Genomic DNA, 24,953 nt, shown 5'->3' with positions numbered 1-24,953 from the left:
AATTGAGCTCTAATTCAATCTTTGGAAATTGAGAAATTTTAGGCAAATGGATCTAGAATTCTAGATTTCTCCTAATTTCACAAAGTCTATCCTCACTAAGGGCCTTTGTAAGATATCAGCTAATTGATTTTCAGTGCAAACATATTCAAGAATTACATTTTTTTTTGAACATGTTCTCTTATAAAATGATGTCTTATTTCAATATGTTTAGATCTTGAGTGTTGAATTAAATTTTTAGATAGATTTATGGCACTTGTATTATCACATCTTATTGGTGTTTCATTAAGTTTAATTCCAAAGTCTTGAGTTGTTGCTTAATCCATAAGATTTGAGCACAACAACTTTCGGCTGCAATGTATTCGGCCTCAGCGTAGACAGTGCACCGAATTTTGTTTCTTGCTAAACCATGAGATTAGGTTAACTCCAAGAAATTGGCAAGTTCTACTTGTGCTTTTTCTATCTAATTTGCATCCTGCAAAATCAGCATCTGAATATCCTAATAAATTAATTTGTGAGTCCTTAGAGTACCATAACCCTAGAGTTTGGTACTATTTAAGTATCTAAGGATTCTTTTAACAGCATTAAATGAGATTCTTTAGGATTAGATGATATCTAGCACATAACAAACACAAACATGATATCAGGCCTACTTGCAGTTAGATATAATAATGAGCCAATCATACCTCTATAGTATTTTAAGTCTACGCTTTTACCTTTATCATCCTTGTCAAGCTTACATGAGGGACTCATTGGTGTACCAATTGGTTTGCAGTTCTCCATTCCAAATCTTTTGAGTAGTTCCTTGGTGTACTTGCTTTGGGTGATGAGATTCCCTCTTTTGATTGTTTGATTTGGAGTCCGAGGAAGAAGGTGAGTTCTCCCATCATGCTCATCTCGAACTCCCCTGCATAAGCTTAGCAAAGTCTTGACAAAGGGATTCATTAGTAGACCCAAAAATTATGTCATCAACATAAATTTGTATAACTAGCATATCATTTTTGATTTTTTTAATAAATAGGGTTGTATCTACATTGCCTCTTGAAAAAACCATTATTTAGTAGAAATTTGCTTAGCCTTTCATACCATGCTCTAGGTGCTTCTTTTAGACCATATAAAGCTTTATTTAATCTAAAGACATGATTAGGAAAAGCATGATTTTCAAATTCAGGGGGTTGTTCTACATATACTTCTTCAGAAATATATCCATTTAAAAATACACTTTTAACGTCCATTTGAAATAATTTGAATTTCATAAAGCAAGCATATGCAAGTAGAAGTCTAATAGCTTCTAATCTAGCAACAGGTGCAAAGGTTTCATCAAAATCAATTCCTTCTTCTTGATTATATCCTTAGCAACCAGTCTTGCTTTATTTCTAATTATATTTCCATGCTCATCTAATTTGTTTCTAAAGACCCATTTTGTGCCAATTATTGAATAATCTTTAGGTCTTGATACTAAGGTCCAAACATTATTTCTTTCAAATTGATTAAGTTCCTCTTGCATAGCATTAATCCAATTATGATCATTTTCAGCTTCTTCAAAAGTTTTAGGTTCAAGATGAGATACAAAAGCACAATGATTAACTATATCTCTAAGTGAAGAACGGGTTTTTACCCCATGCATAGGGTCACCAATAATTAACTCCTTAGGGTGGTTGTGAACATACCTCCATTCCTTGGGTAGGTCATTTGTACCTTGAGGTTGTTCTTGAATTTTTCACCTCTTTCATTTGTTCGTCTTCTTGATCCTTGTCTTCTGGAGTTGCTGAGTCTTTCAGAGTGATCTCCTTCATACCTTCTATTAGTGGCTCTGCATCATCAACACCCTCATTCTTCCTTGAAGGAAGATCGTTAGATTCATCAAAAACACATGTATGGACTCCTCAACTACTAAAGTTCTTTTGTTGAAAACTCTAAATGCTTTACTAGTAGAGTAGTAACCTAGAAAGATTGCTTCATCTGATTTTGCATCAAATTTACTAAGTTTTCTTTGCCATTATTTAATACAAAACATCGGCAACCAAAAACATGAAAATATGCAATATTTGATTTTCTTCCTTTCCAAAGTTCATAGGAGGTTTTCTTTAAAAATTGTCTAATTAAAGCACGATTTAAAATGTAACATGCTGTGTTAATTGCTTCCGCCCAAAAATATTTTGGAAGGTTGCTTTCACAAAGCATGGTACGGGCCATTTCTTCTAAGGTTCTGTTTTTCCTTTCAACTACCCCATTCTGTTGGGGTGTCCTAGGAGCAGAGAAATTATGGCCAATTCTATTTTCATCACAAAAATTTTCAAAATCTTGATTTTTAAATTCAGTTCCATGATCACTTCTAATATTTGAATTGAAAAACCTTTTTCATTAGAGACTTTCGATGAAATTTAGTGAAAATATGAAAAGTTTCATTTTTGTGAGCCAAAAAGAAAACTCAAGTAAAACGAGAATAATCATCTATAATTACAAAGCCATATCGTTTTCCTCCTAGACTGGTGGTTCTTGTTGGTCCAAATAAGTCCATATGTAAGAGCTCTAATGGTCTAGAAGTTGAAACAGTATTTTTGGATTTAAATGATACTCTAGTTTGTTTACCTAATTGGCATGCATCACAGATTCTATCCTTTTCAAAATTCAGTTTTGGCAAACCGAGAACTAAATCTTTCTTAATTAATTTTGAAAGAGAATGCATGCTGATATGTGCAAGTCTACGATGCCACAGTCAACTAGTCTCATTGATTTTAGCATTCAAGGATACTAGGCATTGCATGTCTAATTTGGCTAAGTCATTCAAATCTATCATATAAACATTGCCATGCCTATGTCCTATAAATTTAATGCCATCGTTAATAGGACTAGTCACAATGCAAACAGATGATTCAAAAACTACTTTATACCCTTTATCACAGAATTGACTAATGCTAAGTAAGTTATGCTTTAAACCTTTAACTAGTAAAATATTCTCAATGTATTTGGAGGGAGTGATACCAATGTTACCTATCCTGATGATCTTTCTTTGCTATTATCTCCAAAGGTGACCATCCCTCCATCCTTAGCATCAAGCGTGATGAATTGTGATTCATCACCAGTCATGTGTCTCGAGCATCCGCTGTCAAGATACCATTTCCTGTTTCCTTCTTGGGATGCTAGACACACCTGCAAGCAAAGGTCAAGTCTCTGTCTTAGGTACCCAAGCTTTCTTGGGTCCTTTTGGGTTAGTCAGAATGGTTCCTTTTGGAACCCATATTTTCTTTATAGTTGTATTGGTAGATTTAAGGCATGTGTATGATTTATGTCCTATTCTACCACATTTGAAACAAGTAATATTTGTAGACTTGTTACTTGGATAATTTACATAAATATCCTTCAGAAACTTTTGTTTCTTCAGAGGTTTATAGCCAAGTCCAGCCTTATCATATATAGCTTTCTGATTTTCAAGGATCATATTTAGTTTGTTTGAACTTAAGGTAAACTTATCTACTATAGATTTCAGCTTGTTAATTTTATCCTTTAAGTTTTGATTTTCTTGACTCAAGGTGAATTTTTTAATTGAAAAAATTTCAGCTTGTTTCACTAAGGACTGATTTTTCATTTCAGTTCTTTGTTTTTCTTCCCTAGTTTCTTTAATTCATCAATTAAATCATAGAATGCTTCATGCAATTCTTCAAATGTGAATTCACTAGTGGATTCAGAAGTTACCTCATTTTCATGTGCCATCAGGCACAGATTGGCTTGTTCTATTGAGGTTTCCTCGTCGGAGCTTGAGTCATCACTCGCACTCCAAGTCGCCATCATTGCCTTCTTTTGAACTTTTTGGGACCTTTCTTCAGTTGTGGACATTCGGATCTGAAATGTCCCGGCTTCTTGCACTCGTAGCATGTAAGGGGTTGATCTTTCTCTTTCCTTTGCTTTGTTCCCCTTTTGTGAATTTCTTTCTCATCCCCTGTTTCCTTTTTCTTAGAAACTTCTTAAATTTTCGGGTGATGAGTGCCATCTCTTCATCCTGTTCTTCATCTTCAGATTCATCCGTTTCATAATCAGGTGAAGTTATGGATTTGAGGGCAATGGTTCTTTTCTTTTTGACTTCATTTTCTTGATGTTACTTCATGCTAAGTTCATGAGTCATCAAGGATCCAAGAAGCTCTTCTAGAGATAGAGTGTTCAAGTCCTTTGCTTCTTGGATGGCAGTCACCTTGGCTTCCCAAGTTCTTGGCAGTGACCTGAGAATCTTCCTTACAAGTTCACTGTTAGTATAAGATTTGCCAAGACTCTTCAAACCATTAATTATATCAGTAAAACGAGTAAACATGGCAGTTATGGACTCATCATGCTCTATTTTGAACAATTCATATTTATGTACAAGCATGTTTATTTTAGACTCTTTTACTTGATTTGTTCCCTCATGGGTTACTTCTAACCTATCCCATATTTCTTTAGCAGATGCACAAGTAGAAATGCGATTGAATTCACTAGCATCTAGTGCACAATAAAGAACATTCATGGCTTTGGCATTTAATTGTGCCAATTTCTTGTCAACCTCATCCCATTCTTTCTCGGATTTGGTTGACTCCTCACCATCTATAATCTTGGTGGGTGTGTGAGGACCATTCACTATGATACTCTACATATCATAGTCGAGTGCTTGTATGAAAATCTTCATCCGAGCTTTCCAATAGGTGTAATTAGACCCATTGAAAAGTGGAGGTCGGTTTGTTGATTGCCCCTCGGCTAGAGAAGTACCAACATGGGTTGCCATAGATCTTTGACTCTTTGATTGTTAGATCAAAGAAGGGCTAGAGCACCGGCTCTGATACCACTTGTTGCTCAGCTATGCAACCCAAGAGGGGGGGTGAATTGGGTTTCTAAAAATTTTAAGCCCAACTGATTACTTATGAATAACAAAACAAAGACTTTAATTCAATATTTATTACCTAAAGCAGGAATGCAAGAATATAATAAAGAAATAAAGTGAAGCGATAAAGCACACCACAAACACAAGGATTTATAGTGGTTCGGTGCCAACCTTGCACCTACATCCACTCCCCAAGCTCCTACTTGAGAATTTCAATCCACTATCTTTGTATTCAACCCGAATACAAAATGTCGGAAACTCCGACACTAGCTATCCCAAGCTAGATCACTTGTTTCTCGGGTACAAGTAAACCCAAAATACTCCGATTTCAGGTTCGGATCAACCTTTCCTTGTTTTGGAAATCCTCCAAAAACAAGAATAAAAACTCACAAAGAGTTAGAAAATTTTAAGCACAGATTAATACAATAACAGCTCCTTTAAATGAGCGAATATAACAATAAAAACTTTACTCAAATGAAAAACCCCTTTTTGGATTTTCTCAAAGTGGATGAACGCTTGAACGAATGCTTGAGAAGAGGTTGATTGTTGATTGAAGATCTCTTGAAAGCTTTGGAAGATCTCTAGATCAAGGTTGAACAATAGGCTTGAAAGATCCTCTTGAATGCTCTTGCTTTTCTCTTTCACAATCTCTCTTGTATATTGTGGATCCTCTCTCTTTTTCTTTTTGGATATTTCGTTGATCTCAGATTTTTTCGTGCAGATTTCGGATCCTCTCTTTCGTTTTTCTCTTTTTTGATTTCACGTTTAATCTGCTATTTAATCTGCAATTTCTTTCACCATTTTAAGCATTTTATTACATTAGAAGCAAGAGAAAATATTTTAGGCAGATAAAGAGCCGTTAGAGCAATTTTAGGAAGCATAAAAGGCAATTAAAATGGGCAAAAAAAAATAGCCATTGCTGACATTTTCCGTCGCAGGAGTCGACTCATGAGTCGACTCATGCTACAGGAGTCGACTCATGAGTCGACTTCTGTTGCACAGATCAGACAGTCTTGATTTCTGGATTTTTCGGCTCAAATCAGCAGAGGTCGACTCATGAGTCGACTCATGCCTTGTGGGTCGACTCATGAGTCAACTCACAGGTCGTGCCAAGTCAAAAATCCAGCGTGCCATGGGAATTTTTTTGCGTGCCAGTCAGCTCATAGTGCCATGAGTTGACTCATGAGTCGACTCATGCACTTCAAACCTTCATAACTTCAAAAATATAAGTCCAAATACAATGAAATTTTCACCAATAGTTTACAAATCTTTTGTTCTATCAAGTGATACTATCAAATCAGAATTTAGTGAAATTATGATTTTGCCCTTGAAGAGCATAAAGCCTTTTTCAATTTAAAATTAATTGTATCCCTTCAATCTGCTTTGTAATCATCAAAATCAATTTAGGAGCAACAATGATTGCCTTTATCTTCTCAAGGTTAGCCTCAATTCCTCGTTGAGAAATGAGGAACCTGAGAAACTTTTCCGAAGTCACCTCGAAAGTGCACTTAGTCGGATTTAACCTCATCCGATGTCGTTGAAGGGTGTGAAAAGTTTCTTCAAGGTCTTGAACATGATCTGAAGTCTGCGTGCTCTTCACCAACATGTCGTCCACGTACACCTTCATGTTGCGCCCGATTTGATCTTTGAAGACCTTATTGACGAGTCGCTGGTAGGTGGCCCCGATATTTTTCAATCCGAAGGGCATTACCCTATAGCAGTAAAGGCCCTTGGCAGTCACGAAGGCTGTGTGCTCCTCATCTTCAGGTGCCATACGGATCTGATTGTATCCGACAAAGGCATCCATGAAGCTGAGCAGTCGATGGCGGACGTCACGTCTACCAGCTGGTCGATTTTCAAAAGTGGAAAGCTGTCCTTCGGACATGCACGATTTAGGTCGGTATAGTCGATGCAGATCCTCCACCTCCCGTTGGCTTTTTTCACCATGACAACATTGCGAGCCAATTGGGGTACGTGGTTTTCCTGATAAACCGCCTCGAGTAGCTTGTCCACTTCTTATCGATGGCCTTCTGTCTTTCAGGGCGAAGGACCGCTTCTTCTGCCTTACCGACCTCATTCCAGGGTTGATGTTGAGTCGGTGAGTCATCATCTCCGGGGGAATGCCGTTGCTCAGGGTCGGATAATTGGGATCCGACCCAGACCACTCATTCGGGATTCTCCACTATCGGGACGAAAACCAGCTATTCGGCCGGTTCGCCCCATCCTTCCTCTCCCTGCTGGTCCAACCTGTCGGCCGTCAGGGAGTCCTTCACTTCATTACTTCGAGCAGAGATTTGGAAGCATCGCTGAGCGAGCTGTTGATCCCCGTGCATCTCCCCGACTCCGCTCTTGGTCGGGAACCAACCAGTAGGTGGTAGGTCGAGACTACTGCCCTGAGGGTGTTTAGTCCGGATCTTCCAAGTATGGTTTGTAGGCCGAAGGTACTTGGACGACTGCAAAGGTTAAGTGGGCGGTGCTTTATCGTGGTTCGGTTCCAGCTGTCACGGGAAGGGTAACTTCTCCTTCCACCATGATGGCTTCCCCGGCAAAATCCACCAGGGGGGTGGAGACTCTCTTGAGCCGATCAGCCGACAGTCGCATTCGAGAGAAGGTTGAGTAAAATAAAATATTAGTCAACTTCCATTATCAACAAAGATCCTTCTTACATCATAATTTCTATTGTTGCGAGACAACAACGACATCGTCATGGAAAGTTTGGATTCTCCGAGTATCCTCATCTGTAAAAGTAATTACATCGTCTTGGCGTAGCTTCTTCGTTGACTCTCCTCCAGCAGTCGTCCCCCAGTCCAGTCGTTTGGAGATCATGTTGATGACCCCGATCGTGGCTGATTGTTGCTGCCTCCTCAGTCGGTTGGGATCGTCGGTCGGGGATGGGTCGAGTCGGCGGTTTCCTTCGAAATTTTTCGAGATACCTCCGGCATATGAGGGCCTCAATTTCATCCTTGAGTTGGATGCACTGCTCGGTGTTGTGGCCGTGGTCCCGATGAAATTGACAGTACTTTTGCCGATCTAGGCCCTTTATCTTCAAAGGTGGAGGCCGTCGCAGATATTCTTCCCCCTCGATCTCCATCAAAATCTGTGCAGAGGAGCAGAGAAAGGAGTATAGGAGTCATACCTGGGATGCATCGGCCTCGGACTCCATCGTCGAGGCGATCTTGGGCTCTGTTGTTGGGGTGAGATCTGTTTGTCGATCGGGGGCCTGCTAGGCTCGGCAGGATCCCGACCTTTCCTTCGCTTCTCCCTCGGGCCCTTGGTCTCAGTCAGGCACTGGTCGGAAGCTCCTTCGTCTATGCGCATGTATTTGTATGCGCGCTCCAGCAGTTTGGCATATGTCCGGGGGAGAGTCTTGTCCAAGGAGTATGTAAATCGGGACCCCCTTAGCCCCCTCTTCATGGCTGAGATAGCCATGTCCTCGTTGAGGTCCCAAACCTCAAGCGTGGCCGGTTGAATCGCGTCACGAAGTGTCGGAGTGTCTCGTTTTCTCCCTGCTTGAGAAAAAAAAGACTGTCCGAGGTTCGCAGTGGCTTCTGGCTGGTGCTGAAATGGGTCACGAAAGCATGTTCGAGCTGTCCGAAGGAGTGGATGCTTCCTGAGCGAGACCGGAGTACCAGGCCCTGAGGCCTTGCGAAATGTGACGGGGAAGCCGATGCAGAGAAGGGCATCGGTTGCCCCTTGGATCGTCATGAGAGCCTTGTAGCTCTCCAGATGGTCAACTGGGTCAGTGGAGCCATCGTAGGGCTCCACATGAGGCATCTTAAACTGACTAGGGCTTGTCGAGGATGAGTCGGGAAAGAGATTGGACGGTCTGAAAATTGACGTCGTTCGAGGACTTCTGTCCGTCCACCTGCAACTGGGCAAGCCGACGGTCGATTTCTTCGAACCTGCATTCATAGTCGTCGGCCCGTCGGTGCTGGAAGACCCCGGGGGTTGAGTCTCCCGACGAATCTGAGGGGAGGCGGACGGTGTCCGCGGCAGCTTCTCCTTCTTTGCTCGTTCCAGCTAGGAAGGAGAGGGTCGTCGGGACCGATGGGTATCATGCCGTGGCCGCCTCTCCCCCTTTTGGTGGGAGCGCTGTGATGGCTACTCCTGAGGAGGAGACGTGGGCCGACGCGGGCATCGGCGACTGCTCCTGGAGGGCATCGGGTGTCCGCTGGTTGCCCCGCCGGCGATTGCGGCAATTGGGTCGGTTGTTGTTGAAGGCTCTTGACTGCATCCGTCAGCACAGTCATCTGCCGCACGATCGCCGCAATCTGCACCTCCGTGGTCACCACGGGATGTGGAGAGCTAGGTTTCGCCATGGAGGGTGGAGGAGAGGCCTCTTCCCGGTGGGAAGAGTGCCTCGCCGATCCAGTGGCCCTCGATCGCTGAGCCCTGATTTTTGTCATTTCGAAAGAATTTTTTCAAGCTCTGTGGGGGTCGTGATCCTTCCCCCCTACCTGGTGCGCCAAACCTGTTGCGGCCAATCCCCCTGGTCGCCGGGAACGAGCACCTGCAAGAGAAGTCCGTACTGACCGGAGATGTCTCCAGTGGGGACCCTCCAACGGTCAAGTCAGAGAGGAGACTAGGCAACAGTAGAAAAAAATCAGAGGGACTCAGCGAGAGAGAGAGAGAGTCCAGAGATTTCGAAAGGGACCTCCCCGCAGCACTGTTACCTTCCCCATTTTATAGTAGAGCACGGCGTGGCACCGTCATCAATGGCGCAGACAACTGGGGGAGTTGTCAAATCGTCAGAGGCTGTCAGAGTCGCCGCAGACTGTCAAGTCACCGTGGGCTGTCAAATCGCTGGGATTAATCTAAGTCCTTGGCAGGATAATGCCCCAGGGCGGCTGTGCCGCACGCCCTTGTCAGGACGGCGGCCCACGACAGTCGTATGCGTTTGGAGGAGCCGACCGACCATACATCGGCATTTGGTTGCCGGACGTCGGGTGAGGACCCAGGGATACTGTCGGCTGGTCTGGCGCGTTGCGGGAATCGAACATCGGCCACCACCCCTGTATGACGGTGAGTCGGAAGAGTCGGACTCCGCCGTTCGGCTAGTCGGAAACAGAATGGATCACCCGATCGACATATCTTCGGACAGTGTCGACAGTCGGTTGGTGCGGTCGGTAGAGTCGTGCTCCGATCGGACAGGCCGAGGGTGAGTCGGCGTAAAAAAAGTCAGTCGATATATCCCAACAGTGATAAATTTTTCTCTCTAACCAGCAGCCAGGATACGTCTTATAGCAAGCGCAGGTAGATAGGAAACAATGAAATGCGCATCGCTGCCGTAAAAATTAGATGGTCTCAACCTTCCTTGCTAAATGGTGGAACAACGTGGTTTGGGCTCGAAAGGTTTGAAAGCCTATAATGGATTTGTTTCATCTAAGCGTAGTGGGATTTAATATCCATTTTTATAATAACTATCTTAGGGCAAGATGGGCCTAACGAGATGTATCATAAAGAAGCTTTTAAGAAATTGAACGTGTGGTAACTTGATTCCTTCTTATAAGACAAACTACTAGGGATTTCTTATTCCACAGGAAACAAAATAATTTTTGATTTCTTGTGGGTTCTATTGTTGGAATATTTTTTTATGATGGGTAAAGGAGGCCTAGAAAGACCACCTGACTTTTATTAATCAAGTATGTACAAAGAGAAGAGAAGGAAAGCAAACAACAAACAACAAAACAGAGAGGAGAATAGAACAAGAGAAAACAAAAAATTCTGTTAAGTACCAACAACACTCATACTCTCTTCTATGATTACAAGGCTAATAGTAGGGTTAAGAAGTGCTAGTAATTAACAGGACCAATAACAGCACGCGATGAGGGCATGCTTTGCACAAGTGGGATCAGACACCTCCAGAGGTTTTAGTGTTTGTCTCGATCCTTGATGGAACAAAGGTGTTACCAGCTGAAGAACAGATGAAGAATTCTCTGGAGAGTAGCAAAAATAGAGCTTGGCCTTCTGATGAAAACTCTCTTGTTTCTCTCTTTCCAAACTTCCCAACACAATGCCGCCATCAATTGTTCATATGCCCTCCTTTGAGAAACATAAAATTTATTCACTCTCCACTGCAGCCAAAGGTCCTGAAGTGTAGCTGGCCAACCTAAAATTTTCAAGTGAGTTTTGATTACATACCACATAGACCGGGTGAAATAACACTTTAGCAGCAAATGTGAAATGGTTTCAGATGAAGCTCCATATAGAACACACCCCGTATTGGTCAGCCACCCCTTCTTAGCAAGCACTTCTCCTGTGAGCACTTTGTTCTTCAAGGCAAGCCACAGAAAAACTTTAACTTTGTCCGGGATGCGTGCTCTCCAAACAATCCTATAGAAAGGCCAAATGATTCCACTGTTGTTCAGAAAATCATAAAAAGACTTCACAGAGAAGATACCATTTTGGGTAAGTTTCCAAGATAGGGTATTGCAAACTCTCGAGGGATAGATCAAAGATAGAATATTGCACAATGCTTGAAACTGATTTTGCTGGTCTCTAGTTAGTGGCCTCCTCAATAAAACTCTCCACCTCATGGATTGCCACAACCATTGAGAGGCTATAGAGCAGTTTTTGTTTATAGCCATTGGGTAGAGTTCATCAAAAAGGAGGAAACGGGGAACATTACCCAGCCAAACATCTTTCCAGAATCGAATAGTTCCATTTCCCAACTTGAATGAAAGGCAGTTCCAAAAGGCCTCCAAATTTTTGTTAATACCCTTCCAAACTAGAGAGAAATGATTAAAGCATTTTCTTATTCTAAATCCAAATTTTTCTCTATGATAGTAAGCATCCTTGACTTGCTTGACCCAAGGCAAGTCGACATTGATAGTGAACTTCCAAGCCCACTTAGCTAAAAGAGCCAAATTCATCTAGTCTAAGTTACTTGTCCCCAAGCCATCTTGCGCTCAGGATTTACACACTACATCGCAATTCACAAGATAGTTAAAACCACTCACTTCGTCAGATCCTTTCCAAAGAAATGCTCTTAGCATCTTGTTAATTGTGTGGAGCACTCATTTAGAAAATTTAAAGATAGACATATAGTAAGAGGGGAGTGAGCTTAAAACAGAATTAATTAGTGTAAGTCTTCCTCCATAAGAGAGGAGTTGCCCTTTCCAAGAGACAAGCCTTGCACTGATTCGATCAATGAGAGGCATCCAATATTGTTTCGAAAACTTCTTGTCACACATAGGGAGCCCAAGATAAGTAAAAGATAGAGAACCCTTTCTACAGTTCATCATTGAAGCAAAATTGGAGGCCTTTTCATCTAACATATTCAAGCACACAAGAGAGCTTTTATGAAAATTAATTTTTAGCCCCGAAGCATCCTCAAAGGCAAGCAGAATAACTTTGATAGTAAGTAAACTCTCTCTTTTATCAGTACAAAAGAGAAGAGTTTCATCAGTAAAATGAAGGCTCTTGATGCTCTGGAAGATCTTTGATGGACCAATCTTCTCAATCAACCCCATTACACCTACTTGATGAAGCAGTCTGGAAAGCACATGATAGTGAGAATAAATAAAGCTGGGATAAAGGATCACCTTAACAGAGGCCTCTTCTGCACTGGATCCATTTATCAGATTTATCATTTATGAGAAGTGCCACATAAGCTAAAGACAACGGGCACCATATTTAAAAAATTCATATTTGAGGAAAGCCATGAGCGAGAAGAACATCAAGCAAGAAATCCCAAGATAAGCAGTCGAATGCCTTCTCAAAGTCCAGCTTGCACACAATCCCTTTCTGCTCTGTCTTTCTACATTGAACAATCAATTCATGGGCACTCAGAAAATTCTCAACAATAGATCCACCTTTAATAAAAATAGATTGAGAGACATCAAGAAATTGAAGAAGGAGAGGGGCCAATCGATCAACCAGAACTTTGGAGATAATCTTGTAGTTACAATTAAGAAGACTAATAGGCCATAGATCACGGGCGGTGAGCGCTCCTTATTTCTTAGGTATGAGGGCAATGTAAGCAAAATTCAGGTGGGAAAGCTCAAGAGAACCTTTATGAAATTCATTTAGGAGGACCATTACATCATCACCAATAGAATTCCAAAATTTCTTGAAGAAAGCAAAAGTAAATCCATCGGGGCCCAGTGCTTTGAGACTACGTACCACAAGAGAACACCGCATTCTTGACTTCCTCTATTGAGAAATCTTTGACAAGGTCCTTCAGGTCCACTATAGGATCACCATAGAGAAAGTGCCATTGATCTCAATTGAAGAATTAACTCTTTGCCCAAATAGTTGCTTAAAGAATCCATGAAGCTTTGAGGAATGACTTCTTGATCCAGAATCTCCACCGCATCATCGAGAAGGGAAATAATCTGATTTCTTCTATTCCCGCTCGAGGCAATTTTATGAAAAAAAGGAAGCATTGCCGTCCCCTTCTTTAAGCCATGTAATTTTCGATCTTTGTTTCCAAAAAAGTTCCTCCTTAAGGTAAATGTCCTCCAAACATTGTTTAAGCATCCTTCTAGTCTCAAATTCTGAATATGAGAGGTCTGTCCTTTCTTCCTTTTTATCAAGAATGCCAATGACATGGAGATGCTTGAACTTCATCTCTCTAGTCGAGTTTCTTTTGGATGAAGACCAAATTTTCAAAGCCATTCGAACTCTCTTTAAATTCTGAACCCAAGCAGCACTAGGATCTGTAGACTCTCGAATGCTTACTCATGAACCCAGAACAACCCCATCCAAATCCATCTCCTTGATCCACTAGGCCTCAAAATAGAAGATACGGTGGTGATCAGGAAAATCAAGGGAGCAGTCCAATGCAATGGGGAATATGGAAGCCTAAGGTATCAGTTTGGACGGTATAAGGCAGCAATAAACCATTAGACAGTTAAAGAATGTCCAGATATTAAAAACGCTAAGATATCTGCTCGCCACAAATGAGGGAACTACAACGGACAATAAGTAAATAACATTATCTGCTTACGACAAATGAAGGAATTACAACGGACAATAAGTGAATAACGTGTGCTTTTTGATAAGATTCGGTCGTCGCTGCAACTACGTCATCCATATGGAATGCATAGAAAAGTCTCATGCATGACCTCGCTAAGTATTTCCACTTTTTTAATTCCTGAACATACTTGCATGATACTCCTGGTATTTATATGCCCACTGACAGAATCACTGGAAGATTTGTAGAGACACTAGCATCAGCAGCCAGCTTCTATATTCATTACCGCTCGTTTCCCCCAACTATAAACTGGAGATTTTTCAGCTGAATAGTAATTTGATGATTCATCCAGCAAGCACTCTGTCTCCTCAGAATGGCGTTGCACCCATTGATGTTGCTTATGCTTTCTTAATCTGTGGAGCTCTTCTGCTACTTCCTTCATCGTGGGCCTTTCTGCTCCCTTCACACTCAAACATTCCTGAATAAGCTCAGCCAATTCTTGAAGTAGCCCCATATCACCTTCTCTTTTGACCTGACTGTCCAAAATCTCAAAAAGTTGGCCCTCTTTCATTGCAGAAATAAAAATTAGTGCGAGGACTTTTACTTCCTTGGATCCTTCATAGTAAAGTGCCTTCTTGCCTGTTAGAAGCTCCAAAAGAACGACACCAAAGCTGTAAACATCGCTCTTTTCTGTTAATTGGCCGGTTTGCAAGTATTCTGGGTCCAAGTAACCACGAGTTCCTTGCATCAATTCAGCAAATTGAGCATCATTCTTGGGGACTATGACTGATGCTCCAAAATCTGACACTTTTGCCCTAAACTGATCATCTATAAGTATATTGTTGACTTCACGTCTCCATGAAGAATTGGCGGGGATGCATACGAGTGCAAATAGGCAAGAGCTTCTGCAGATTCAGCGGCAATCCGAAGGCGAGTATCCAGGGGGAGTGGGTGAATTCCGTTCTTTGGATGTATATGATGTGCAAGGGTTCCATTAGGCACATATTCGTATACCAAAATGGGAACTTCCACCTCCAAGCAGCAACCCAAAAGCTTAACCACATGCGTATGGTTGATCCGAGAAAGTATGAAAATCTCATTTATGAATTCTTCCTTTCGGCTCTCATCAATTACTCTAGCCTTCTTTACAGCAACCCTTCCTATGCCATCCAAAATTCCTTCATAAACCGTGCTCTGCCCTCCTCGCCCAAGTTCCAGGTTTTTGTCAAATTTATTTGTGGCCTTTTCGAGTTCTTCTTCTTTGAATATCTTCAAGGTATCATTAGCCTTTTCCTTTGTAAGTTTGTCATACAAAAGCACGCCTCCATTTTGCGAAAAGAAATTCTGTTTAGCGTTGACGAGCTTTCTTTCTTGATGAACCATAAAAATACAAACGCTGATTGCGAGCATCAAGATAATGCCGGCACTAATACCTGCAACCACATGAAGCTCCATAACTAGTTGACGGTTTGCTTTATGAAGTCAGGATCATAGCTAAGCAGCAAGTAGAGTGGTCATAAAGAATCTTTATCCCCTCTATGTATGTGATCGGCTTCATGAATTCTTCTTTGCTACCTGATCCTACTAAACTAGAGTACTCATATATACACCGTTGTCATGTAATACCTTTTTGCGAATGAAAGATAATTCAGGATATAATCTCACCCAAAATTCCTCGTTAAACGATATAAAAGCTAAGTAAATGATTGCTCAAAATACTTTACACAGAGAATAATTTTGGCGCTCGACAAACAATTGACAGACAAATTAATGTAAAGGATTAAAATTTATCACTTCCACTTTTTAATATCCACTATTCCATACTCTTTAATAATCGGTATAAGAATTCATACTATCCACGTACTTCCATTTTCTTAATGAATCATGAGATGAGACCTTAAGCCTAATCATTTCCTTAAAAATTTTCCTACCATCAACGAAACCGAACCATCATTAACATGGATAGGATATCTAATCAAGAATTTTTGAAGAAGTTTTCACATGGACAAACGGATGCAAGTAGTAATATCTCTAACCGCGATAACCTGATTTTCTTATTATAATGGCAAATTGGCAGCATGATGATCTTTCTTATGCTGCCTCTTGGCGAGTGTGTGATTTCTGCTTTCATCATCTGCTAAAAGCGGTGGTGGAATAAGGACGACGCAAAGTTCGTTATGAGGGATCCCGACTATCCATTACATCGCCATCGATCACTTATTCATGTACCACAGTAAGGGATAATGGTGGTGGAAGCGGCTTTTTTTAGACATATATCTCCTACTGATCAAAGGGAGAAGAAGCTTACCTGCAACCAACTTTAACAACAATGGGAACTTCGGTTGGCAACTCCCTTTGTAAGGATCACCCCGTGTCCCTGATGGGCACGTGCAACTGTAATTCCCTTCCACATTGGCACACCTCCCATAACACGGGTACTCGTCTAGTTGTTTACACTCGTCGATGTCTGCAAACGATGAACACAATAGTTAGCCATAGTCGGCGGCATGTGCGTGCGCGCGTGCGTGTGTGCGCCGCGTGCGCGTGCGTGTGTGTGAGAAAGAGAGAGAGAGTTTTAAGACCTTGGCATCCATTGGAAAGGTAGGGATTGCCGTGGTAGCCACTTGAGCAATTGCAAACATATCCAGGACCTTTGGAGGAGTCGATACAATCACTGTGCTCGCTGCGGCATGCATAGCTGCTCTTGTTGAGCTTGGCTTCGTCGCATTTCTCATCTCCAATTGACCAATCCAGCACCAACGGCACTAACATCTCAGTTCTATCCAAAAAGTTGTCCGATATAATATCAGCGGCATTGAATTGGTACCGGTCCTCGTCCACCAAGAAGGCATAGCTGCAAGGATTGAACTGGTAAACTTGGGAATGATTGAAATTACGGTCGAATATTGGTTCGTAATAGTTTAGGCCCTTCGGGATGGGAATCTGGCAACAGCCTATGCCGGAGCAAGAACCATTTGTAACATCACTTGGATCATGGCATGTTGCCAGGCACCCGGTTTCATACGTCTTTTCCGGCGAGCTCATTGACATGTATGCGAGGGTATGGCAGCCAACGGCGGTGAATTTGTTGCGGGTGTCTGAGAACGTGAATGGGGAGCCCCTCAAGTCCATATAGGGCTCTGCTTCGAGTGTGATGGATGTCTCGTTGTAGCATTTAAAGCCAATGTGCTTGTACACACGAGCTTGGCCTAGAGTCAGCGATATGTCAACAAACTCTATGTTGCCGGTGCCCATCAAAGGCTTTGGAGGAGTGTGTGAATCATTACATGTGATCTCGAAGCCTTCCATAGAGCAGGCCGAGCCGATGCCGAATGGGTAGGGGATGCTAAGGTTGCCGCATGTGGCTGGGCAGCGAGGAAGTGTGTTGACCGATGCCGACGCCATCACGGCAGTGAGCAGTACTGTTAAGAGACGGTGGCACAACACCATCCATGCGCCCGTGAATGGCTTTGCTCCTCTCAACCCTCTCCCGGAGTACTCTCCCATAATGTAACTCTGTTTCTTTATTCGATGTATCAATATGCTTCCTCGTCCTCCCAAAGCCATGGCATGCCACTAAATATATAGAGCAAATCGAGCGGGACGTGGAACGAGGAGGATCACATCTACAACCGAAAGGGCATGTGCTGGGTATTTTCTCAAGTCACCAGGGCTGGCCTATTCAACTGGGAAATGATTTAGGTCATCGCATCCATTATCATCGCAGTGTAGTGGATTGTGAGATCAAGACATGAATTAAAATTCCAGAGGTCGCTCTTTCAATCTCAACCATCCCATATTTGCTAGTAATCCTCTCTTGACTTATGGCCAAGTAGAATTTTGTTTCATTTGTATTTTGGTTTTTTTTTTTCTTATACATGTGTTTATATATATATATATATATATATATATATATATATATATATATATATATATATATATATATATATATATATATATATATATATATATATATCGTGCGTATGGTATATGTTGGGTATAAATTACCCGCAGCCGAAATCGACAGCAGAACGGCTCCACCCGGACTCCTACGGGAGCCGGGCTTCTCCATCAACAGCAGAACGGCTCCGCCCGGACTCCTACGGGAGCCGGGCTCCTCCATCAACAGCAAAACGGCTCCGCCCGGGACTCCTACGGGAGCCGGGCTCCACCATCGACAGCAGTTGCAGCTCCGCCCGGGCTCCGCTCTCGGTACCAATTGCAGGGGGAGCCGAGCCTTAAAAGAGCCGAGCCTTAAAGGAGCCGAGCCTCATCCCTGACGCCAACGACTACAACCGCAGCAGACTCCTCCCGGACTCCTACAAAGGCCGAACTCCGACCACTGCCGAGCCTTGATCAACAGATCTGTGTCCCCTGGCAGATAACAATAACTGCCATGATCCTGTTCCACTTCCTGTAGCGGATTCCACGCGGCTCCACCTCCCCCTGCGACAGGTGCGGCACGATCCCACTACTCTCTGACAGGCTGTGTCGACAGCGATGATGCTGCTCCGCTCCCTGCGGCAGGTGCTGCACGATCCCACTACTCGCTGGCAACTAGCAGTAACGGACGCCGCCCCACTACCTGCAGCAGGCCCTATGTGGCGGGATATGATGATGGCCACGTGTCTGCTCCATTATCTTTCGCAATCAATTTCCCTGACCATGGGCGGCCCACTACCAGGCGGTTACAGACGTCGCCATCAGTCCGTTGCTTCCCCCGCCTATAAAAGGGAGGGGACTCAGATACGTTATTCCTTAAGCTCTTTTGCCTTATCTCAAAACTCTGCTAAATTCTCCGTTCGAGCACTCCATTCTTGTTGAGGCAGAGAACTGACTTGAGCGTCGGAGGGTCTTGCCGGAGCAACCCCACCTCCGGTTTAGACTTCCCTTGCAGGTCTCGACGGCGACCGCGGCTTCCTCAACTCCAGCTTCTCCGGCGCAAGCGGATTTTTGCACCAACAGGATTGGCGCTAGAGGAAGGGCGGCTGTCTTCGCAGCACCCTTGTTTTTGAAGGAGCGCTCAACGGACCCGCTTTCGGCCATCTTTTCCGGCACCCAATCCTCTTTTTCTCATTCGATGCCCTCCCGTGAGGTTTCTGCACAACTACCTCCGGCTATGGTTGATGATAAAGGGTGACCGGATGACCAGCCTTCGCCGGATTTCGTCAACGTCATCTCGGGAGAATCCCGGCCGGAGGCAACCAGCACATCAGCTGCACCCCTCAAGCGGCAAAAAGTTGAAGAGCCCTTAGCCTTCACCGAAGAAGACGCCCAGGAAGTCCAATTCCCTCATAACGATGCGGTCGTAGTTTCCTTGAACATAGCAAATTATGATGTCCGTCGCATTCTCGTCGACAACGGAAGTTCGGCCGACATCTTATTCTACAGCGCCTATTCGAGAATGGCCACTCTTGGCGATCATCTAAGACCGATGTGCTCTCCCCTGATAGGGTTTACTGGTGACGCCGTTCCGACGGAAGGAATGATAGCTCTAACTGTGACCGCTGGTCAGCATCCAAAGCAGTCCAGAGCCCTGGTGAATTTCCTGGTGGTAAAGGTGCCGTCTGCCTACAATGCAATTCTCGGCCGACCCGGCCTCAATGCCCTTAGGGCCGTTGTTTCAACCTACCATTTGAAGTTGAAGTTCCCCACTAACAAGGGGATTGGAGAAGTTCGGGGAGACCAAGCGCTGGCCAGGCACTGCTACAATATTGCCCTGCAAAGAAGCGATCAAGCGGACCTCTGTCCAGTCGACGGGTTGGATGCGCGCGACGACCTCACTGAAGAGAGGGGCGGCCCGATCGAGGACTTAATACCAATTCCTTTGAATGATGGGAATGCGGAGCATGTGGTGTTAATTGGCTCCAACCTGGAGGAGGAGGTGCGGACGCATCTCGTGGATTTTCTCCGAAGGAATGCGGACGTTTTCGCATGGGTCCCGGCGGATATGCGGGGATTGAGACGGAAGTCATGGAACATCATCTGGCGGTCGACCCTAAACATCGGCCAACAAAAGAAAAAATCCGGAGTCATGCCCCGGAGAGGCAGAAGGCGATAGCCGAGGAAGTGGATAAACTTCTCAAGGCCGGATTCATCAAGGAGGTCAATTATCCAGAATGGATCTCCAATGTTGTCTTGGTCAAGAAAGCAAACGGCAAGTGGAGGATGTGTATCGACTTCAAAAAGCTGAATAAAGCTTGCCCAAAGGACAGCTACCCCCTTCTCAGGATCGACCAACTGGTGGACGCTACCTCGGGCCATGAGCTTCTCACTTTCATGGACGCATTCTCCGGCTATAACCAGATTAGAATGGCATCGGAAGATGAAGAAAAGACTGCTTTTATCACTAATCGCGGTCTTTACTGCTACAGGGTTATGCCGTTCGGCCTCAAGAACGCGGGTGCAACCTATCAACGACTGGTGAACAAAATCTTCAAGGAGCAGATCGGCCGAAATATGGAAGTTTATGTGGACGATATGCTCGTGAAAAGCAGGTCTTCCGGGAATCATGTCACCGACCTCGAAGAAACCTTTGGCGCTCTTCGAAAGTATAGAATGAAGCTGAATCCAACCAAATGCGCCTTTGGGGTAACCTCGGGGAAGTTCCTGGGCTTCATGGTATCAGGGCGCGGGATCGAGGCCAATCCGGAGAAAATCCGGCCATCCAAAATATGATTGCCCCAAGATCGATCAAAGAGGTTCAGTGCCTCACGGGAAGAGTTGCGGCTCTCAATCGCTTTGTCGCAAGGTCGGCCGAGCGATGTCTGCCCTTCTTTCAAACTCTCAAGCAGCCGAAAAACTTCTGTTGGACCCCTGAATGCCAACAGGCATTCGAAGAATTGAAAAGCTATCTTGGCTCACCCCCGCTGCTGGCAAAGCCCGAGCCCAAGGAGAAATTATTTTTGTACCTGGCGGTCTCTCCCACAGCCCTTGCAGCCGTCCTTGTTAAGGAGGAAATGAAAGTCCAGCGACCGGTCTACTACGTTAGTCGCGTGTTGAGGGACGCCGAGACCAGGTATACTAAATTAGAAAAACTGACCTACGCCTTGTTGATTGCAGCTCGGAGACTCCGACCTTACTTTCAAGGGCACACGGTGACGTTACTCACCGACCAACCGATCAAGGCGGTTTTACACCGAGCTGATATCTCCGGAAGAATGGCGAAATGGGCCATCGAGCTCACAGAATTCGACATCAACTACAAGCCTAGACCGACGATAAAAGCCCAAGTGTTGGCGGATTTCATAGTAGAATGCACCATCCCCGAGGAGGCCGAACCCGAGCAAAACAAAATCGACGACCTGAGGACTCAACCGAACTCCCCCGATGAAGAAGCCAGTTCGTCCGATGACTTTTGGACCCTCCATGTGGATGGATCGTCCAACATGGCAGGCGCGGGTGCAGGCCTGATCTTGACCAGCCCGGAGGGAGTCATTGTGGAGTACGCTCTGCGTTTCGAATTTCCCGCAACGAACAATGGAGCGGAGTATGAAGCTCTGATCGCAGGGTTGAGGATCGCTAAGGAGCTTGAAATAGGTCAGCTCCGGGTGTACAGCGATTCCCAACTTGTGGTAGGGCAGGTCAGCGGGAGCTTTGAGGCACGGGAGGACAGTATGGCCAAATATCTTGAGAAGGTGAAGGAGTTCATCCCTGCCTTTGGCAATTTCGACATCAGGCAAATTCCAAGGTCAGAGAACACCAGAGCCGATCTTCTCTCCAAACTGGCGACATCGGTTCCGGCCGAATTGCCAAAAGGCATCCTCTTTGAAGTTCTAAAGCATCCGAGTACGGAGGAGCCGCGACTCGTAATGGAGATCGACCATGAGCCCAGCTGGGTCGACCCGCTAATAACCTATCTTAGAGATGGGATTCTCCCCCACGATGCGAAAGAAGCTCGGAAACTCCGAAATCAAGCCTCCCGGTACATCCTTTATGAGGGCAAATTATACAAAAGATCGTACTCCTTGCCTCTCTTGAGATGCCTCCGACCCTCAGAAGCTGACTACGCTTTATGGGAAGTGCACGAGGGAGCTTGCGGAAGCCATTTAGGTGCCAGGTCTCTATCCCACAAGCTACTCCGTCAAGGGTATTACTGGCCAACAATGCACCATGATTCAATTGAATATGTCAAAAAGTGTGATCGATGCCAGAGATACGCCAACGTCCAGAGACAACCTGCTACCGAGCTTACACCCTTGAGCACCCCATGGCCTTTTGCGCAATGGGGAATGGATATTCTTGGCCCCTTTCCCATGGCGTCTGGTCAGAGAAATTCCTCCATGTAGCGATCGACTACTTCACCAAATGGGTCGAGGCCGAGCCACTAGCCAAGATCACAGAAGCGAAAGTGCAGGATTTCGTCTGGAAATCGATCGTGTGCAGGTTCGGTTTACCTAGAACCCTCATCACTGATAATGGACGGCAATTCGCGGGAGCCGGATTTGCTGAATTCTGTGAAGACCTAAACATCTCCCACAAATTCACATCAGTGGCCCATCCTCAGGCGAACGGCGAAGCCGAGGTAACAAACAAAACCCTTTTGCAGGGGATTAAGACCAGGCTCGAAAGAGCAAAAGGGACTTGGGCAGACGAACTTTATCATGTACTATGGGCTTATCGGACCACCCAGAGGTTGCCTACAGGAGAGACTCCCTTTGCTCTAGCCTTTGGTACGGAAGCCGTCATCCCGATCGAGCTCAAGCTCCCGTCGGCACGAGTCGTGGCATTCGACGAACCCCAAAACGCGCAAAGTCTCAGAGCCAACCTCGACCTACTGGAAGAAAGGCGGGAGATTGCTCAGGTTCTAATGGCAGCCTACAGACAGAAAGTTGCCCGATATTACAATGCCCGAGTGAAGAACAAGGCATTCAAAGCAGGGGATCTAGTGCTCCGACGAGCTGCTGTCTCACAACCTCAGAGCCAGGGGAAGCTTGCCCCAAACTGGGAGGGACCTTATGAGGTCAAGGAAGTAGTCCGACCTGGAACTTATTATCTCAGGGAGCTCGGGGGAGCTGACCTCCCGCGACCGTGGAGCTCAGAAAACTTGCGGATGTACTACCAGTGATTTCGTCCTAATCAAAAAATGCGTGCCCATTTGTCTTAGGACAATTCAAGCAGGCGGTATCAAAAACGAGAGGGCAATCTTATAAAAGTCGAAGGCCCGGTTCTTTTAGACCGGATGGGGGGAGAGGCCTTGCAATGCCCATATGTGCCCCCACAGCCCTGTTAGGGACAGGAGGAGAACCTCGCCCTAACTTGAGCAAAGTCGAAGGCCCGATTCTTTTAGACCGGATGGGGGGAGAGGCCTTACAACGCCCATATGTGCCCCCACAGCCCTGTTAGGGACAGGAGGAGAACCTTGCCCTAACTTGAGCAAAGTCGAAGGCCCGGTTCTTTTAGACCGGATGGGGGGAGAGGCCTTACAACGCCCATATGTGCCCCCACAGCCCTGTTAGGGACAGGAGGAGAACCTCGCCCTAACTTGAGCAAAGTCGAAGGCCCGGTTCTTTTAGACCGGATGGGGGGAGAGGCCTTGCAACGCCCATGTGTGCCCCCGCAGCCCTGTTAGGGACAGGAGGAGAACCTCGCCCTAACTTGAGCAAAGTCGAAGGCCCGGTTCTTTTAGACCGGATGGGGGGAGAGGCCTTGCAACGCCCATGTGTGCCCCCGCAGCCCTGTTAGGGACAGGAGGAGAACCTCGCCCTAACTTGAGCAAAGTCGAAGGCCCGATTCTTTTAGACCGGATGGGGGGAGAGGCCTTGCAACGCCCATATGTGCCCCCGCAGCCCTGTCAGGAACAGGAGAAGAACCTCGTCCTGACATGAGCAAAGTGGAAGACCCGGACTCCTACGGGAGCCGGGTCCCGCCGCAAAGAAAACTTCGCCCGGACTCCTACGGGAGCCGGGTCCCTACGCCAGGAAAACTTCGCCCGGACTCCTACGGGAGCCGGGTTCCGCCGCAAAGAAAACTTCGCCCGGACTCCTACGGGAGCCGGGGTCCGCCGCCAAGAAGACTTCACCCGGACTCCTACGGGAGCCGGGTTCCCCGCAAAAAAGACTTCGCCCGGACTCCTACGGGAGCCGGGTCCCTACGCCAGGAAAACTTCGCCCGGACTCCTACGGGAGCCGGGTTCCGCCGCAAAGAAAACTTTGCCCGGACTCCTACGGGAGCCGGGTTCCGCCGCTAAGAAGGCTTCGCCCGGGCTCCAACGGGAGCCGGGCCCTGCCATCGACAGCAACAAAGGCTTCGTCCGGACTCCTACGGGAGCCGGGCTCCACCGCCAACGACAGCTACAGGACAACTCCGCCCGGACTTCTACGGAAGCCGGACTTTACTTATGACTTTGATTGCAGAAAAACTCTGCCCTGGCTCTTACGAGAATCGAGCTACTCCAACTCCCGGAGGGCTTCTCCGTTCGGACTATCAAGGGAGCCGAACTTAGCCCCGACTTCAGCGGAGAAGAATCCGGGCGAACCTGACAAGTGGGTATCCCCGAACGACACAAAAGCCGAAAAGAAGCTCGGCAAATGACGACCCCACGTGAACTGAAAAAGTCGCCGACGACCTTGGAACAACGTAACACAGACAAAGAGAACGAAAGGAAAACGAAGAAGTCCGGCAGACAACTATTTAACACAAGATGCAAACAAGGTACTGAAATCACTTTTTCATTTAACAGAAGTACACATTACAGGACCCGATGGGTCAGGAAAAAAGAAGATACACGTCATCGCAAGTATCGCGGGCACGGTCCGGGCAGGACGAACCGGAGACCGCTCCGAGCTACGAACTCCGTCTCTATCCTTCTCAATCGCATGCTCCAGTGCGTGTAACAGCTCTCGCCCATCTCACCTCATTCTGTTCCCGAGGTCCCAACCTTGGCAGAAAAGGGGTGGGGTAGATCCCCGGAGGCGGAGGGGGCAACGACGGCCGCCACCCGAGACGCTCCGGCAAGGTCGGCATGCGTTACTTCCACCGCCCCCGCAACAAGTTCTACTGCCCCACCGTCAACGCCGACCGCCTCTGGTCTCTCGGCCCCGACGGCATCAAGGATCCCGTCATGGCTTGTGACGTCTATTCTGCCCTCTTGACCGGTATCACCCCGCCTTGCTGCCCCGAGATTCGCACGTAGAATAGCTTCCCCGACAGCCCCGTTATTAAACCCCTGTTGTTGAAAGAATTCTTCCT

The 24,953-nt window shown here is 45.6% G+C and overlaps 2 protein-coding genes across 2 annotated transcripts; both read right to left on the bottom strand.

The window, feature by feature from the left end:
• Positions 1–14,022: 14,022 nt before the first annotated feature.
• LOC140856996 (wall-associated receptor kinase 5-like) lies at positions 14,023–15,218 on the bottom strand. The gene is made up of 2 exons (XM_073255198.1): positions 14,647–15,218; positions 14,023–14,578 (listed from the first exon to the last, which is right to left on the bottom strand). Exons 1-2 carry the CDS (start codon positions 15,216–15,218, stop codon positions 14,023–14,025), a joined length of 1,128 nt encoding a protein of 375 aa, XP_073111299.1.
• A 739-nt stretch (positions 15,219–15,957) lies between these two features.
• LOC105044334 (wall-associated receptor kinase 2) lies at positions 15,958–17,264 on the bottom strand. Its single transcript, XM_010922186.3, has 2 exons — positions 16,346–17,264; positions 15,958–16,230 (listed from the first exon to the last, which is right to left on the bottom strand). Exons 1-2 carry the CDS (start codon positions 17,211–17,213, stop codon positions 15,977–15,979), a joined length of 1,122 nt encoding a protein of 373 aa, XP_010920488.3. The 5' UTR covers positions 17,214–17,264; the 3' UTR covers positions 15,958–15,976.
• Between the last annotated feature and the right edge of the window lie 7,689 nt (positions 17,265–24,953).

This window comes from Elaeis guineensis, chromosome 4 (genome assembly GCF_000442705.2).
Source record: "Elaeis guineensis isolate ETL-2024a chromosome 4, EG11, whole genome shotgun sequence".
NCBI classification, from domain to species: domain Eukaryota; kingdom Viridiplantae; phylum Streptophyta; class Magnoliopsida; order Arecales; family Arecaceae; genus Elaeis; species Elaeis guineensis.
This window is presented reverse-complemented; position numbering and strand designations above follow the sequence as displayed.